At 41.1% G+C, this 19,177-nt stretch overlaps 1 protein-coding gene across 1 annotated transcript; it reads left to right on the plus strand.

Moving 5' to 3' along the window:
* Window positions 1-943: 943 nt before the first annotated feature.
* Window positions 944-11,542, plus strand: gng10 (guanine nucleotide binding protein (G protein), gamma 10). Its single transcript, XM_072658035.1, has 3 exons — window positions 944-1,159; window positions 5,533-5,665; window positions 10,531-11,542. Exons 1-2 carry the CDS (start codon window positions 1,079-1,081, stop codon window positions 5,656-5,658), a joined length of 207 nt encoding a protein of 68 aa, XP_072514136.1. The 5' UTR covers window positions 944-1,078; the 3' UTR covers window positions 5,659-5,665; window positions 10,531-11,542.
* The last annotated feature ends 7,635 nt before the right edge of the window (window positions 11,543-19,177 follow it).

The following is a 19,177-nucleotide window of genomic DNA, read 5'->3' on the forward strand; positions in this document are numbered from 1 at the left end:
TAATATTCAATTATTTATTATTATTATTATTATTATTATTATTATTATTGTTATTTGTAGTTGCAGTAGTAATAATAATAACTTATTGTGATGAGTAGTAGTAGTGGTAGTAGTAGTATTAGCATTAGTAGTAGTAATATTAGTAGTAGTACCAGTTGCAGAAGTAGTGTTTTTTTTTTACTATAATAAATAATAGTTATTTTTTATTTTAATATTATTTGTATTTTTCTTTTCATTAGTAGAGGTATAATAAATTATGCTTATTATATATAATAGTTATAAATGTATAAAATAGTTACAGATAATAGTTATAAGAATTACAACAAAAATAATAATGATAATGATACAAAAATAAAATTATTAGTAGTAGTTTTAACTGTAATAAATATAATAACTGTAATTTTAAAATATGAATAGTTTGAGTAGCAGATATAATTATTAAAAAATACATTTATTATCCTCTGTATATTATTGTTCTAACACATACAATTCTAATTAATTATACTAATAATATTTATTATAGTAATAATAGTTGAAGCAAGAAAAACATTGATAGCATTTATTATTATTGCTCCTGGCAGCATTAACTGCAGTAGTAATCTTAGTAATTGGAATTATTATTATTATTATTATTAATAACAATAATCATAATAACTGCTATAATAATAATAACAATAATAATATTGCTCCAAGTAGTATAAGTAACAAATACTATTATTATAATTCGTATTAATTTCTCATATATTATTATTATCATTATTATTATTATAACAAGCATTTTTATTTTGATATTTAAACCCTTTTTTGTATCTAAGCTGTGAACTCTGTTTTTAATCTAATAATATTAATAAAATAAAACGCTGTGTTGGCAGTGCGAACTTGCGACCAATCGTAGCGCAGAAGGGCGTGGCCTGTCGGAATACGGGTGGGCGTTCGACACGCCTCCGTAGGAGTCAGAAACTGGCGGTGCGTCGTGAAAACCCAACACCCCTCTGCTGCTTCTGACAGGTCTGTGAGACACTGAAGCGGGGAAAGCTCTGTCTGCAGTCAGTCCGTGTTCATTCTGGACCAAAGCGCCATGTCTACCAACTCGAACCTGACGAGCATGAGGAGAACCGTGGAGCAGCTGAAGCTGGAAGCCAGCGTGGAGAGGATTAAAGTGAGTGGAGGAAGCAGAGAGGTTCAGAAAGGGCTGGGTGGGCTGGGTGGGCTGGCTCTGAGTGAGTGGTGTGGGTGCAGTGTGTTCAACTTCACTAGAAAACAGTTCATAACCCATCTGTGAGCTACAGTTCAGAGCAGTATGACACTTGTTCTGATTGGTCCACAGTGATGCAGTTGTGTGTAGTCTATTGATGTGTGTGTAGTCCATTGTAGTCTATTGATGTGTGTGTAGTCCATTGTAGTCTATTGATGTGTGTGTAGTCCATTGTAGTCTATTGATGTGTGTGTAGTCCATTGTAGTCTATTGATGTGTGTGTAGTCTATTGATTTGTGTGTAGTCTATTGTAGTCTATTGATGTGTGTGTAGTTTATTGTAGTCTATTGATGTGTGTGTAGTCTATTGTAGTCTATTGATGTGTGTGTAGTTTATTGTAGTCTATTGATGTGTGTGTAGTCTATTGTAGTCTATTGATGTGTGTGTAGTCTATTGATTTGTGTGTAGTTTATTGTAGTCTATTGATGTGTGTGTAGTCTATTGATTTGTGTGTAGTCTATTGATTTGTGTGTAGTTTATTGTAGTCTATTGATTTGTGTGTAGTCTATTGTAGTCTATTGATGTGTGTGTAGTCTATTGATTTGTGTGTAGTCTATTGTAGTCTATTGATGTGTGTGTAGTCTATTGATTTGTGTGTAGTTTATTGTAGTCTATTGATTTGTGTGTAGTCTATTGATTTGTGTGTAGTCTATTGTAGTCTATTGATGTGTGTGTAGTCTATTGTAGTCTATTGATGTGTGTGTAGTCTATTGATGTGTGTGTAGTCTATTGTAGTCTATTGATGTGTGTGTAGTCTATTGATTTGTGTGTAGTTTATTGTAGTCTATTGATTTGTGTGTAGTCTATTGATTTGTGTGTAGTCTATTGTAGTCTATTGATGTGTGTGTAGTCTATTGTAGTCTATTGATGTGTGTGTAGTCTATTGATGTGTGTGTAGTCTATTGTAGTCTATTGATGTGTGTGTAGTCTATTGATTTGTGTGTAGTTTATTGTAGTCTATTGATTTGTGTGTAGTCTATTGTTGTCTATTGATGTGTGTGTAGTCTATTATAGTCTATTGATGTGTGTGTAGTCTATTGTAGTCTATTGATGTGTGTGTAGTCTATTGTGTATATTCTTAAAGTACCCATGTGGAAGTTTTGCTTACAAGTAATTGTCATTATATGTATATATATATAATGGTTATATAGTTTGTCAGTCATCAGCTATTGTTCTTATATTCTGAACAGCAGGCCTATTTGCATGCAGCCTCTCTCTATTTGTTTAACGTTGGGAAGCTGAAAGGAAAGGTATGACAAGCCTCTTTAGCATAAAATGCCACCAGCAACAAACCGTAACTCAGTTTTCACTAGTATTAATACTCTCTATAGCACAGTTTCTGTATCAGCTATGCACATTTTACTAGTAATAATGTCAGATCCAGACTACATATACATAATATATATACATATATATACATATTATGACAATTACATGTAAGCAAAACCTCCACATGGGTACTTTTAGAATATACACAAGCAACTACACACACATCAATAGACTACTCCAATAAGAGTCCTTGGGCAAGACTCCTAACACTACGCTGGCCCACCTCTGTAATACCAGTAACCTTGTAAGTCGCTCTGGATAAGAGCGTCTGCTAAATGTCGGAAATGTAAATGTAATGTACATCCATAACACCATTCTAACTAGTCATGCTGCCGGGACTGTATATCCTAATATAACTTTCATCAGTCATATGATACCATTGATTTACATTATTCTCAAGTTCTCTTATCTATGTTTGTAGACAGACCTTCTACTGAATGCATTCTGCTATGTTTAGTTGCACCTGTTGCTGACACAGATGTGCAGATTCACACAGATGTGCAGCTTGTCTAGTGAACAAGAAACCTATTGGCACCATGCTGCTGCCTAATGCCAGGCGTGGGCTAGAGGGCTATAAAGCCCCCCAGCATTGAGCTGTGGAGCAGTGGAAGGACTGTGCTCTCTGGAATGATGGATGATGCTCCATCCAATACTTTTTGGGGAGTTCCTCACTAATGCAGCTCTTGTCGCTGAATGCAATCAGATCCTCACAGCGATGCTCCGTCCAAAATCTAGTAGAAACTAGTAGACAGTAGAGACAGTTCCTCCAACCAAAGCAGGACACACTCTCAATTTGATTTCAGAAGAAACAATGAATGAGCAGGTGTCCCGATACTTTTGTCCATGTAGTGTATCTGTATTTAGAGGTAAATCACAGCTTGTAGTGGGATTGTAGGCTAAGACAGCTAGCCATATGCCTTAGGAAAGTATGATTACTGCAGAAAGAGAGTTGCTGGTGCAGTAATGGGGTAAAGTCTGCAGTTATGGATATTAGTATTCATGTTCAGCTTTTGTTCATGCCGAGCAGTTTATTAGGAAGACCTGAACACCAGTAATGCAGTGATCTAATCAGCCCATCATGTGGCTGCAGTGCAGTGCATACAGTCATGCAGATTTTTGCAGGTCAGCAGCTTTGGGTAATGTTCACATGAACCATCAGAAACTGAGAAACAACTATCTGATCTCAGTGATTTTGAGTGTGGCATGATTGCTGGGGTCAGATAAGCTATTTCTAGAACAGCTCATCAGACCAACAGTCCCTAGCATCAATAAGCATCAATGGGAAATGGCCAGAAAGGCTAGAGTAACTCAGATTACCACTCTGAACAACTGTGGTGAGCTGCAAAAAAAAAAGCATGAATAAAAAACACGTCGAACCTTAAGCCCAGTGAGCTACAACAGCAGAAGACCACATCGGGTTCCACAGGCTCACCCACACTGGACAGTTGGAGACTGGAGAAACACAGCCTGCTCTGATGAATCTCCATTTTTGCTATGGCTCATAGAATTGGTAGGCGCCAACATCCATGAGTCCATGGGCCCAACCTGCCTGGTGTGAACAGTCCAGGCTGGTGGAGGGTGGTGTAATGGTGTGGGCAAGGGTTTTCTTGATGATGACCATGTGTATCCCTTTATGACCACAGTATGATGATGCACCATGTCTCAAAGCAAACGTCTCAAACTGGTTTCATTAACATGCCAGTGCTGGGCCAGTAGACACCTTTGGGATGTGGTGGAACAGGAGATTTAGAGGGTGAAAGTGCTCAACATGGACCAGAATCTTAAGCGAATGTTTTTGCAACGTCTTGTAGGCCACAGTGAGTAATAAGAGCATAGGGAGGCCCATGGTTTAGGCCCAGTGTTAGTACAGTGTTCCTACATGTAACCTGTCCTGTAATCTCAGTGTTTTTGGCCTGAAATAACTGAATAGAGGGGAAAGACTGCAGACAGTACGTATTTGCATGCAGTATTTGCTTTATCATAAACAGAATCTATGACTGTAGCCACAGACTCAGTTTGGAGAAGCTACGTCTCTTTTTTCCATTTTGCACAACACTGACAGTGGTTTAGGCCTCTGTTCATTGGCCGAAAGGAAGTCTGACCCCATATCATGAAAAAAAAAACACTTTTGAACTGTTTCTTTGAAATAAAACATTAATATTCTACATTGCTCAGTTTGTCCAAATGTTTGTGGACACCCCTTCTAATGAATGCATACAGCTTCTTAAAATTGCATATAATAATACACACGAACACACAGCTTGTCTAGTCTCTGGAGAGAAGTATTGTCAATACATTAAGACTATCTGGAGCAGATAGACTAGAGGGGTATAAAGCCCCCCAGCATTGAGCTGTGGAGGTGGAAAGCCTAGTAGAGACAGTTACTCTAACAAAATCAGAATAAACATATTTAATTTCATGAATGAGCAGGTGTCCCAATACTTTTGTCTGTGTAATATATTTGAAAGTAGGCTGGGATAAAAAACATAGCATTTAGAATTCTTTGTTTTTATGATCGTATTTACATTTACACCAATCAGCCATAACATTAAAACCACTGACAGGTGAAGTTTGTGGGTAACATTGATTATCTTCATCTGCAGTGGGATCTATCAAGAGGTGGGTTACATATTAGGCAGCAAGGGAAGACTCAGTTCAGATGAAGATGAAGGTGTAAAAGGCAGGAAAAATGGTCCTTTGCGGTGACCACCTGGTATACAGTGGTCAGTACCAGCCAAAAGTACTCCAAGAAAGGACAATCAGGGGTGCCCAAGACTCACTGATGGTCATGGAGGCTCCACCTCACAACCAAGTGGACATACACAATATTGGGCAAGTGGTTTTAATGTTATGGCTGATCAGTAATCAGTGTCAAAACATTATTTACCTTTGGGTCCCTTCGATTACATTTTTTTATAAGGTTTGTGTGTGTGTGTGTATTTGTTAAGGTGTCTCAGGCCGCAGCTGAGCTCCAGCAGTACTGCCTTCAGAATGCCACCAAAGATGCCCTCCTGGTCGGGGTGCCAACAGGCAGTAATCCCTTCCGAGAGCCACGCTCGTGCTCCATCTTCTAAACATGAGGTACCTGGTGATCAGTGATCAGATCTTTCTTGATTTATGAATTTGGATAAGCTTACTTTGGTTTTACACCAAACCAAAGGGGTGTAGTAGATTAGCCTAGAAGGGTCTGCAGCTACACGGCTCATGTAGCTAACAAGTGATGGACGTTCCAGCACAGCTGGTCAGTCAACAAGTCCTTGAGAAGATGCTCATGTTATTTGTGTTTATGTCTTATTAACAATCTCTGGCCATTTTCCATCAACCTGGACAGGAGCAGGTAACTGTTCTCCTCCTCCTCCTCATCTTAAACGGTGCTGCATTTACAGCCTGTATCAGGGGTGGGCAACGGGGGCCAGAGTCCAGTCTGTTTTGCTGATTTCCCTGCTTTAACAGACCTTTCAAACCTGGCATTTAACAGGTGAGTGGAATTAGGTGGGCTTGAGCAAGGAAAGCACAAAACTGTGCAGGTGTGTGGTTCTCCAGGACAAACATTGTCCAACCCTGGTCTGGAACGTATGAGAAAACACCACGTAAGAAGGGAACACAAAATACAGATATGAAGCTGACTAATGGACCACAGCAGAATCAGCCTCATTCACCAACAAAGCTGCCATTCCCCAAAATGTTCTTATTTGGGATTTGTTCGATTTACGAAAACAATGATTCTGGACCATCATTATAAGACAAGGTTCTTAGCCTTCAATGTAAGAAGTCATTTTGCAGCATTTCTATTGATCCATTGAAATTTTGACACAATGTATGGAAGAGCTGTCAGATTCAGAATATGTTAAAATGTCCAAAAACAAAAAAAGGGGCATACAAGGTTTTTGTGTGACAGTGACGCTATGTTACGCTATCTAGATATTAGGAAGACAAACTCCGCCCTTCAATGCTAGCTTATATCCAGACATTTTGGTCTCCATATATAATATTTTAAAAATATTTATAACATTTATGGCAGTTAGCAGACATACTCATTCAGAGTGACTTACAAAAGTGCTCTGATGTTAACACAGAAAATATCCCTAGCTGGTGTGAATAGACTAGAGTCCGAAATGGACCTCAAGCTTAATTAACGGCAGATACAAATGCCAGTATGGATAGCTACATATCAGTATGCTCACTTTTTGACCTAATGTCAATCTGACAGTTGTTCCTTACATTGTGTCAAAAGTTCATGATGAATGGACCAATAGAAATGCTCCAAAATTGCATTGACTTCCATTGAAAGCTAAGAATTCACTACACTGTTCTTGAGTGTCAAAGAAATAAGACCTTTAAGTACAACCAGAAGCCTTTAATAGCTGAACGATGAAGGCTAATTTAAGTGATCTTGAAAGAGACTGTCTTTAGCTTGAGTTTGAAGACAAAGCTGTTCTGCTGTTCGGACACCCAGGGGACATTATTTCCATCCCCTTGATGCTTGTCTTCCATGTAACCTTTTAAAGGTGTTGTCTAATAACAGTTGGGGTGTACAGGCTTCAATTTCCCTGTTGCTCAGGCCCCTAAAACCCCGTTCACACCTGATCACTTAATCCATCTTCAGCATCAGGATTATACCTGGATGAGGTCAAACTAGATAAGACTGGAAGTGTAAACCAACGCACCCAAAAGGCATTTAAACCAGATCCAAATCCAACCACTCAAACCACTTCAGGAGGTGGTCTGAGAAGCATTTGAGCCATGTTATAGCATCCGCCTCTCCAAGACACATTCGACAACCAAAACCCCACCCAGTACAACCTAAACACCAGTAATACTAGCAGCGCAACATGCGAATTTACATAATCTGTCCAACTGGAGACGCATTTGACTACCCAGTGTAAATGCATGTGGCTAATCAAGACACAACCCAGATACTAGTCCCATGAAGTGACCAGGAGTGAACAGGCTGAACTGTGTGTTAAACAGAGTCAGAAACCACATACACACTTCACACACCAAACATGAACATGGCTAGGCTGATTGGTCGCGTTTTAAAGCAGCTTTATGCAAGAATTGGTATTTCCTGCTTCTGGGCTCCCCCTACAGTCAGGAAGTGTAATTTGCGGTTTGAGCCACCTCTCAAGAAGGAAGCACTTTACACATGCATTTCTGGACAAGCTGAGCACTACAGAACAGTCACTGTGGACTGAGGCTATAGAGTAAAATGACAGAATTTACACAAATATGGGTCACGCAGCGTTTCGCAGGTCCATAGTGCAGTTAGCAGCGTGCCGAGCTCGGAGTAGCAACAATATGGGCGAACGCTACTCTCCCCATTCCAGTCAGTGGAGCATCACAGTGATTTTAAAGCTGCTGTTTTTAAGATATAAATGCTCCATAATGTTCCGTTAAGGTAAAAGGAACATTAAGTGAATTTGTTCTTTGGATGCAATATTGCTTTAAACTTACGGACAGACTGTTCTGTTTTAAAGGAGGCTTCAGTGAGACAAGTGCATTCGCTCTGTCTAAGAGCATCTGCGCATCTCCTTCTAGACCCGTCCACTTCCCTTCCTGCTGGCGTACTCAACCTGGAATTTCTCGAAGGCCACACACAGCTGTGTGCAAGGGGTATTTTTATCTCAGAGAGTTGGACACGCATCCGGCCTGCTCTTTGCTGAGTGTGGCCGGACTGCTGGGAGGTTTCCGTGAGCTGGGCAGACTCGCTGTATCAACAGGAAGTTGGAGACAGAAGGAGAGAGTTAGGGGGAGGGGTGTTAGTGCGCCAAAGAAAGTCCAGGGGTAGCTACTACAAGCTACCTAAGACCCACTAGGAGACATGCAGTATGTATCTTGAGGGGGCCCGGCATCACTAGTTAGGGAAACCATGTTGAGATACATTACATAAGAAAATGATTTTCTGAGCGTATCTCTGATATTGAGCTCTGAAGAACTGCATGGATCAAAAAAAAACATAAGCCAGTTACAGAGAGCCTGTAAACCATAACAACCCATGTGTGAGGCTCTGCGGCCTCTTGGGCAGAGCGGGACTTTTCCCCTGCTTGTGGGGACTCTATCTGGGCCAGATAAGTGACTTTATGCTTGTGGGTTTTTTCCTCCTGCCTGCTGAGAAACTGTGTGTTTTTTGGGGGAAGTTTCTGTTTTTATGATGTGAACATCCTTGGCTTATTTATTGATTTCCCCCTGCTTGCTGGGAGTTTTTATTAGTAGCAGTGGTAGTTTTAGTAGAAGTAGTAGTAGTAGTAGTAGTAGTAGTGATACTAGTAGTAGTAGTGATGGTAGTAGTAGTAGTAGTAGTGATACTAGTAGTAGTAGTGATACTAGTAGTAGTAGTGATGGTAGTAGTAGTAGTAGTGATGGTAGTAGTACTAGAAGTGATACTAGTAGTAGTAGTGATGGTAGTAGTAGTAGTGATACTAGTAGTAGTAGTGGTGGTAGTAGTAGTAGAAGTGATACTAGTAGTAGTAGTGGTGGAAGTAGTACTAGAAGTGATACTACTAGTAGTAGTGATGGTAGTAGTAGTAGTGATACTAGTAGTAGTAGTGGTGGTAGTAGTAGTAGAAGTGATACTAGTAGTAGTAGTGATGGTAGTAGTACTAGAAGTGATACTACTAGTAGTAGTGATGGTAGTAGTAGTAGTGATGGTAGTAGTAGTGGTGGTAGTAGTAGTAGTAGTGATGGTAGTAGTAGTAGTGATGGTAGTAGTAGTGGTGGTAGTAGTAGTAGTAGTGATGGTAGTAGTAGTAGTGGTGGTGATGGTAGTAGTAGTAGTAGTAGTAGTAGTGGAGGTAGTAAGGATAGTGCTTGTAGTAGTAGTAGTAATAGTAGATGTGGTAATATTATTAGTGGTAGTAGTAAAATAGTATTACTTGTAATAATAGTAGTAGCAGTAGTGGTAGTATTATCAGTGGTAGTGGTAGTATTATTAGTAGTATTAGTAGAAGAAATAGTAGCGGTAGTGGTAGTGGTAGTAGTGGTGGTAGTAATAGTAGTGGTGGTAGTAATAATAATAGTAGTAGTGATAGTATTAGTAGTAATAATAATAGTAGTAGTGGTAGTAATAGTAGTAGTAGTAATAGTAGGAGTGGTAGTGGTAGTGGTAGTAGTGGTGGTAGTAATAGTAGTGGTAGGAATAGTAGTAGTAATAATAGTAGTAGTGGTAGGAATAGTAGTGATAGTATTAGTAGTAGTAATAATAGAAGTAGTGGTAGGAATAGTAGTAGTAATAATAGTAATAGTACTGTTGGTAATAGTAGGGGTAGTAGTAGAAGTAGTGGTAGTATTAGTAGTGGTGTAGTGGTAGTGGTGGTAGGAATAGTAGTGATAGTATTATTAGTAGTAATAATTGTAATAGTAGTGGTAGGAGTAGTAGTAGTAATAGTGGTTGGTGGTAGTAGTAGTTATAGAGTGCTGCATAGTAACGAGTAAGAGTATAGTAATCATGTGTATAACAGACAAAACATCTCTGATTATACTTATGATTTATGAACCATTTGTAAATGTTATTACTGTTCCATCCCTTCCAGACCAAAAGCCTAAATATCATGATACAAACTCCATTAAGCATCATGTTACATTTTCCCATATTTCCTACCCCTAGCCAAAACCTCTGCTGTTCTTTCTAGTGATGTTACTACTGTATTGCATAAAGCTGTATGAAAGAGAAAGGCCGCTGTGGCACTGCAGAAACCAAGGCTTATTTTCAGACTAAGGAAGTAGTGTAGAACTTCTGCTCTTGACCAGCGGGACTGCAAGGTTGCATTTTTTTTTCTTGGCTGAGTTAAAGACAGTGTGGCTTTAGGGTTATATTTAGATTTGGAGGAGAGCCGTAGTAACTTTGTCCTTTTGCTTTTTCCCAGTCCTCTGGTCTGGTCTGGGCTGGAAAGTACAAATACAACTGAAATGAATGGAAAAACTGATGTCCGTCTTTCTTTTCATTGCAGGATGATTGTGTTGCCGGACTCCTGGCTATTTGTCATCATGCAGACGTGGAGCTTGAGCTTTTCTCTTCTTTTTTTATCTCAAATGTCTATTTATTATTACACTCATGACTCACTTTTCGATTTTAAAGACATATTTGCTTTAACCAGATGTACCATATGTGTGTGATTTATAAGCCAAACTTATGAGAAATCACACTTTGCTCATTTGTTTGGAATAACTGTCATACTTTTAGAGCTGATATCATGAGTATGAGAAAAAAAAAAAAGAAAATGACTCTCCAAACCAATTCCTATTTGCATTGACAAGTCCTAGCGGGCTCCTGCCTTCTTCATAGCATCTTACTGGTGTAATTTTGGGAACTGCTAAAAGTTCAGTTTAGCCAATGATCCAATTTACATTTTCCTCCCTCTTGTATCTGGCCATTTAAACATATTTGGACTCTAAAGGTTGCCTCTTCAATGTCCTCTCTAAATCATCACACGCTTCAAACAGACTTGCCGATGTATTTTCCCAATCTGTAGGACTTACTGTTGTCCAAGAAAAGTGAACAAAAGTTCCTGCCATTGCTAAAAAACAGTGCTAGCAACCTCCCTGTAGCCTAAATTTTGCCTGCACTGCTAAGCAAAACCCAGCAAACCTCAGACTCCAGACTTGTCTTGGCTAATCCACTGAATTTGAAATATGAAATTTGATTTCAAAGACAGTTTCTGAGAATACATTAATTGTATGAAGAAAGTGCAGAGAATCGAGCCAGATCCTTATCTGAACGTCATCAATGTACATTTGCTGGAAATCCCTGAATTGAGTATTCCTTTCTGAGAACGAGTGGAAACCACTAGAACATCCGAGTGCCTTAACACACACCAGAGGACAGGCTCTGAATCTGAAGAGCAGAAAAAGTGTTCATGAGAAAAGCTGACCAGACATAAACCAAATCAATTAGATCTGAATAACTGAAGCTGTGTGGAAAAATAAACGCCTTAATAAAACCAAATTGTGTCTTTAACCAAATGTGTCAGTGTGTCTGTTTGCCTAATGCATCAGTTCTCCTGGTCGCTTATAGGACGCAGAGATCAGCCACAGCATTAGAACCACTGACATCTGTGGCCAAAAAGAGACAGTCCTTGAAGTTGACGTGACTGAAGCAGGACGAATAGGCGTGAGAATCATAGACACTCAAAAGGCGATGTCTAGACGACTGGGTCAGCACATCTCCAAAACATCCAACAGGTCTTGTGGGGCTTTTTGTGTGGTATGCAGTAGATAGGACCCACCAAAAGTGCTCCAAGGAAGGACAACCGGTGAGCCAGAGACAGGGCCATGGGGCACCCAAGGCTCATTGATGTGATTCATGGAGGACCCACCTCACAACTTACAGCGCTTAAAGGACTCTGCTGGTAACGTCTTAGTGCCAGTTATCACTGGATACATTCAGAGGTCTTGTGGAGTTCATGCCTCGAAGTGTCAGATCTGTTGTGGTGACCCAAGGGGAACCTGCTCAGTATTAGGCATAAGGCAAATGTGGTCTTAATGTTATGGCTGTTAGGTGTATACAGTACTGTGCAAAAGTCAGAGACCACTTTTCATATTCAGTGTCAGGAAAAACTACAGAATACATATTTATATCCCAGGCATCCCAATACACATTCAACGATGTTGAGGTCTGGACTCTGGGGTGATCAGCCCATTGTTCTGAGAACAGCAGCAGCTTCTCTGCCAGCTTTGTCGGTTTGCTTTTCTCAGTAAGAGCTTCCTGATCAGCGCCACATCCTTTCAGACCCACAGCATTGAGTCGTCCTCTCTTAGTGGAAGAATGGAAACAAAAACTCCTCTCTCTCAAAGATGAAAGCGTTAGAGTTAGTGGTCTGCCAGATTAAATTTTCTCTTTATCGTTAAAGCAACATTATGCAAGAATTGGTACTCTCTTGCAAAATTACATAGCTCATGTTAGTTACATGCAGTTAGCAGCATGCCAAGCCTGGAGTAGACATTATTCTCCCTATTACTGTCAGTAATTAGGGAAAATTATTAGTTATTAAAAATGATTTTAAGGTAAAATGTTACATAATGTTGCTTTAACTCATTCAATCTCCTTCCTTATGCAAGTAGATCACCCTCTACCTGATCTCCTCAAAAAGATCTTCAGAAAAATGAAGAACTTACACACATAGCTGTTCTGATGGCCTCTAAATAAATGAAGTGTGGGCTCTAGCTTTTGCACAGAACTGACGTAATTCGACCACTTCTGTTTTTGACTTGTCTGTGGTTTGATGCTCCAGTGGGCGCTCGGTCCCCCAGGACGTCCCCACCCTTCCCGATCTTGTCTTAACTCACATTTGCTGCCTCCGATTTCATTAGCTTTAGCACTATTCATTCCCTCCATCTGACCCACTGGCCTGTGGCGTCACTGCTGCACTGGACAGTGGCAAGGCCGAGCAGAGATGCTGGCACTACAGGAACTGGGATGGACAACCTACAGAGTCAGTTTTTAGGTCCTGCTGTGCTTTTGGTGTGGGCTGGCCCAAAACTATGGTCTAAGATTAAAGGGCCTGTATTTAACATTGCGCTGTATTTAGTCCTTCTGAAGTCGCCCTGCATCGCTTGTGTGGATTTATGGACCAAAAACAGCCATCATTCATTTTTACATGATCGTTTCCCAACCTCTTCATTCCATAGAATTAAACAGACTGTTTGTGCTGCCGTGCCTTTATGGCTGATATTGCCTTTACGCAAAAACCTGGTGTCTCTAACAGGGCAACTTTACAAGAGAAAGGAAACATATTCCTAACTTTTAATGGAAATCAGTGTAAAAATATTTTCTATTGGTTCATTTATCATGGAATTTAGTCACACAATGTAAAGAGCAACTGCAGATACACATGACACTATTTGGACAAAAGTATTGGGACACCTGCTTATTCTTTGTATCTTCTGAAATCAAGGGTGCTAAAAAAGAAAGAGTTTACCCTGGTTTTGTTGGAGTAACTGTCTCTCCTGTTCAGGGAAGAAGGCTTTCCACTAGATTTTGGAGGAGCATTGCTGTTAGGATGTGATTGCATTCGGCCACAAGAGCGTTAGTGGGGTCCGGATGTTGGATGGTCACTACCCACCTTATTCCCAGCTCCTAACTAATCCCAAAAGTATTGGATGGAGCACCAACCATCACTCCAGAGAACACAGTTCTCAGTGCTCCCTGTGCAGGGAAGGAATTAAATGACGTGGGAAAGCAAGAGATGGCACAAGCAGAAAGATGGAGGAACTGATAACTGCCACCAGTATTTTTCACTTCTCCTTCTGGGCTCCAGTGAGCTGGACACCAGATCTCATGATACGACGGTCCTGCAGTCCTCAACGGCAGCGTCCATTGTCTGGGTGAACACAATTTTTTTTTAAATCCTTTTACTTTTAAGCGATGGGGTGGGATAGTGATCATGCAAAATTCTGACCTCACTAACTCTTGTAGAAAGCCTTCCCTGCTGGACAGCAGAGACAGTTACTCCAATAAACAAAAGCAGGGTACCCTCTTTTTAATACCCTTGATTATGAAAGAAACAACAAATGAGCAAGTGTCCCAATACTTTTGTCCATATAGTGCATCTGTGCCTGCAGACGAGTAGTTTGCCTGCAGACCCTCCCTTTCCTGTCTATTCCCCTTGATTCTGCTGATCTGTATCTCATAGCCTCAGTAAATATACCTCAGAGCTGACTAGCTTATGGATCCACATGGATACCAGATCCACATACACTACTTGTCCATATATTTGTGGACACCCTTTCTAATGAATGCATTGGGCTGCTTTCATTTGCTCCCATTGCTGACACAAATACACACACACAGTGTGCCTAGCACCTGTAGAGAAGTACTGCCAATAGAATAGGACTCTCTGGAGCAGATTGACACGTTTACACACTACAGGCTGTTCCAACAGCCTCAGGAGGGCGCTATACTACAGTGTGCGGAACAAAGTGTAACTTGGACGACTGTCTGTTTACATAAATCAAAGGAAACTGTGTTTCTGGACTCGTACTGGGCCGAGAGGTCCAAACCGCGGTGTGCGAACTGTACCGTTACACCACTAGCAACTTTTACATGTCGGCCTTCACAGAGGGAACACTGTCATTACAGCCATTTCCCTTGGGCTTTTCCTGAGACACTTTAGTTAATGGGGAGCTCCTCAATGAAAGGAAACCCATGGTTTCCTGCTGCGGCTCATGAAATAACTCATAAAGCCGCTCTGAGAATGGAGAGATAATGGGAATGAGTGGAGATGAGGCAGACGGGCCTCTGTGTTTATGCACAGTGCTTCCTCCGTGAAGCCCAGTTCCAAGGTGCAGCACGTCAACTCATGCCATGTCATCGTGAGTGCTCTTATGGTTCACCAGTGTGACCATGTCAACTTACAGTGTAGGAGTGGTATTTAGCAATGCTGGTATTTAACAATGTTCATGAAGGTTGTGCTTTTAAACAGGTCCGTTATGGACGGAGCGTATTACACCAAGTACTGTAAACATGCCGTGAAATACTGTGACTTGCATTTCCTGTCCAAATGTGGCTTAAATGAGGTGTTGGTGCAGTTTTGAGCTTGGCTTTACCCATAAGAGCATCAGAGCTGCTCGCTTGCTCTTATTTGGAGGGAACAGGCCGATATGAAGCTTTGCTAGAATTTGTGAAGTTAATCATATAATTATCGGTGTTTCATTCTTTATGATTTAATGTGTCAAAAATGATTAAAAAAACGGTCAGGCTATTTTGCTCCCATGATCTGATCTGAGTCTCTTAATGCTGCTGATTAATAATATTAGCTGCCGATTCAGTAAAATCCCTTTATTTTCAGTATCAGTTTTCATACATTTCAGACATTCTGGACTGACTGACCTCAGTTTAGTAAAGATTTTTCTTAAAATCACAGTTTTATAGTGTTTAATATCTTATAATCCAGCCGGACCCTCCTCCCTGACCAATCAGCTCCCAGCTCCTTTACACACTGCAGTCTAATCACTTCCTGTGTGTGTGTGTGTGTGTGTGTAGTGGTACACACTCTGGACTGATATCTGGTGTTGGTGGTCTACCAGTGTGTAATAACTGGTTTATAGTGGGTGAATGTGCTGTGTGTGTGATTTGGGTTTCTATAGCTAGTGTGTGTGTGTGTGTGTGTGTGTGTGTGTGTGTGTGTGTGTGTGTGTAGTGTGTATTAGCATTAGCGTTAGCATTCACTCGGTTCTGAATGGGTTCTTCAGTGCTGGTTTAAAAACAGAGAAAGGTGAGCAAGCGGTTCTGCGGTTCTCCCGCTGGTAAAACAGAGCATTTCAGTAGGAGTTTTATAAAGGGTCAGATATTATGGTCTGTTTTCAGGTTCCTTTATTTACCTTCTGAGAACTTCCTCGCTGCTGCAGCCTGCTGGGCAATAATGTGTGTTAATTGAGCTTTAAGGACACCGGATGGCGCTCTGAACATGGTGGTTAAAACAAAGACTCAGAAGTGGGTTGGGATTAAAATAGCCGATACCCGATCCATTAAAATATGCCTGGATCTGACAGATCCCGATCCCGTCCAGATTATCCCAACTGAAGATATGTGTAAATGACCTCTATTCTAATTTGCTAGGTTCACTAGGTTCATGTGTATCTGCTCCAGAGAGTACTGCCTACTCTATTGGCAGTACTTCTCTACGGGGACTAGATAAGCTGTGTGTGTGCATTCACACCTCTGTGTCAGAAATGGGTGCAACTTACAGTCTGAAAGAGTTCATTTGAAGGGGTGTCCATAAATATTTGGACATGTAGCATAGCTAAAAAAAAAAAAAAAATGTGTTATTATGATGTGTAAAGGGCTACTTTACATCATCACAGGACCCATGCTTAACCCATCCGAGTCCCATCACCGACCCTGGTGGGCACCCCTATATGGTACCACCATGGAGTCTGAGAACAAACTTGGGCTACCCATACAGGCCCCACATGGACATGTTAGCTGGGATGGGCCTTTTAAGAAATACATTAGAGCTGAATGGAGAGAATAAAGATGAGTTGAGAAATATTTGCTCAGTGGTCTGTGTTAATGAAGAACCACATGGACACGGTTCACTCTTCTCCATTATGTCCGGGAGTGGCGAACTGCTAATGCACAAAGCCCAGCCGTCGCCCTGCACGTAGCAAACACACTGTAAGGAGACGGTGTCTGAAGTCACATACTATCAAAACCCATCATTAGTCTCACACAACAAAAACCTCCATCCTCCATTTTTGCCCTTTTTGCCACTGCACATGCACTACATGTCCAGATGTTTGTGGACACCCCATCAGCTACTTTATGTACAGCTTTTCTAGTCCTGCCAGTAGAATAGGACTCTCTGGAGCAGATGAACATTAACCTATTGGCACCATGTCTCCTTATGCCAGACATGAGCTAGGGGGGGTATAAAGCAGTAGAGCTGTGGTCTCTGGAATGATGGTTGGTGCTCCGTCCAGTATGCTTGAGACTATTCTTTACAATTCGGCTCCAGATTCACAATTGACATCCTTTGTGATGTTGCCCTCCATGCTGTGTTTTATAGCTGTCAGAATGAGGCAAGACACCGAATGTATTTATTTATTTATTCTATCTATCTATTTATTATTCATTATGTATGCAGATTATAGACTAATTTACATTTACATTTTACATTTTACGGCATTTAGCAGACGCTCTTATCCAGAGCGACTTACAAGGTTACTCGTATTACAGAATTGGGTCAATGTAGTATTAGGAGTCTTGCCCAAGGACTCTTATTAGTGTAGCGCAGCACAGTCACCCAGACCGGGAATCGAACCCTGGTCTCCCACATGCTGTTGTTGTAACGCAATGGCAGGTGGTGGTGTTATCTGTTGCGCCACACCAACCACCAACCTAATGGATGACAAACAGAATCAGACAGAGTGTTAAAAAGAACTAAAAGTGACAGAAACGGCTGAGAAATCCTCCTTAGAAAACATAAAAACGGTCGGGTGAGGTCAGAAACACGCTATTTTCCTTATTTAGAAATACTTAAAAAACTAAAATTACACATAATTATTAGTAATTCAAGTATACTGTATTCTAGAGGCCAAACTTCTAAATTTCTAACATTACAATGTTGGACAAGTGTGAGGTTAGCAGTTCAGAAGTTTAGCCTCAGTGTAAATAATCTGATTATTAAAATTCTGCTAATTTAACAGGATTGTTCAAGATTGTTCTTAAAGTTCGGTTCATTTTAAGACAAGACAAGACAAGACGCCCATATTCACCATTAGTGTCGGACACAGATGGAATTTGGCCTCTGCCTTGGGCAGCGGTACCCATACACACACACACACACACAAACACACACACACACACACTCACACAAGTGATGAAACACACACAGTGTCAGTGAGCACACACGCCCTGAGCAGTGGGCTGCCATCGACAGCCCTTCACCCTCTGTGCGTTTGTCATGCTGGTCACTGGTCAATCAGCTTAGTCATGCTGGTCATACTGGTCAACCAGCTTGGTCACACTGGTCAATCAGCTGCTTAACCAGTTTGACAATGGTGGTCATACTATTCACCCACCTACATCATGCTAGTCAAACTAGTCGACCAGTTTGGTCAAGCTGGTCATACTGGTCAAACGGCTTGGTCATACTGGTCAACCAGTTTGGTCATGCTGGTCATACTGGTCAACCAGCTTGGTCATGCTGGTCATACTGGTCAACCAGCTTGGTCACACTGGTCAAGATAATCAGCTGCTTAACCAGTTTGGTCATGCTGGTCCTACTGCTCAACCAGTTTGGCCATGCTGGTCATACTGGTCAACCAGCTTGGTCACACTGGTCAACCAGCTGCTTAACCAGTTTGACAATGGTGGTCATACTATTCACCCACCTACATCATGCTAGTCAAACTAGTCGACCAGTTTGGTCATGCTGGTCATCCAGTTTGGTTATGCTGGTCATACTGGTTAACCAGTTTGGTCATAATGGTCATACTGGTCAAACCAGCTTGGGTATGCCGGTCATACTGGTCAACCAGTTTGGTCATAATGGTCAATCAATTTTCATTTACATTACATTTATGGCATTTAGCTGACGCTCTTATCCAGAGCGACTTACAAGGTGACTCGTATTACAGATGTGGGCCAATGCAGTGTTAGGAGTCTTGCCCAAGGACTCTTATTGGTGTAGAGCAGCATAGTCACCCAGACTGGGAATCGAACCCCAGTCTCCCACATGGTGTGGTAGCTCACTGGCAGGTAATGGTATTATCTGTTATTACTGGTCAACCAGTTTGGTCATGCTGGTCATACAGCATATCGAACCCACAACCCTGTCATCAATATCCCGGTGCTCTTACTGAGCCACCACTTCCCAAAAGATGTTAGACAGTTGCACCAACTGGGAATCTCTCATGATACCACTGCACTATTAGCGCAGAATAAAAAACCCAGGCACGGAAATCTTCAGTAAAGGCGAAACATTTTAATATGAATGAAACTTAAATCTTAAAGGTTTAAAAAAAGCTACTGCAAGAAAAAGGTCAGACAGTAAAACAGCGCTTCTGGCGCCCCCTGGTGTACAGTTTGATGTAACGCACAGAGGGCTTCGCTCGGTCCTTTTTGTCCTCTGTGCGGCTCCGTAGCAGGACGCTGCT

Source organism: Salminus brasiliensis, chromosome 1, assembly GCF_030463535.1.
Source record: "Salminus brasiliensis chromosome 1, fSalBra1.hap2, whole genome shotgun sequence".
Taxonomy (NCBI): domain Eukaryota; kingdom Metazoa; phylum Chordata; class Actinopteri; order Characiformes; family Bryconidae; genus Salminus; species Salminus brasiliensis.

Coding starts and splice junctions, on each gene's coding strand:
- gng10 (XM_072658035.1), top strand. CDS start 1,079: ATGTCTACCAACTCGAACCTGACGAGCATGAGGAGAACCGTGGAGCAG. Junction 1,160..5,532: donor CCAGCGTGGAGAGGATTAAA/GTGAGTGGAGGA, acceptor GTATTTGTTAAG/GTGTCTCAGGCCGCAGCTGA.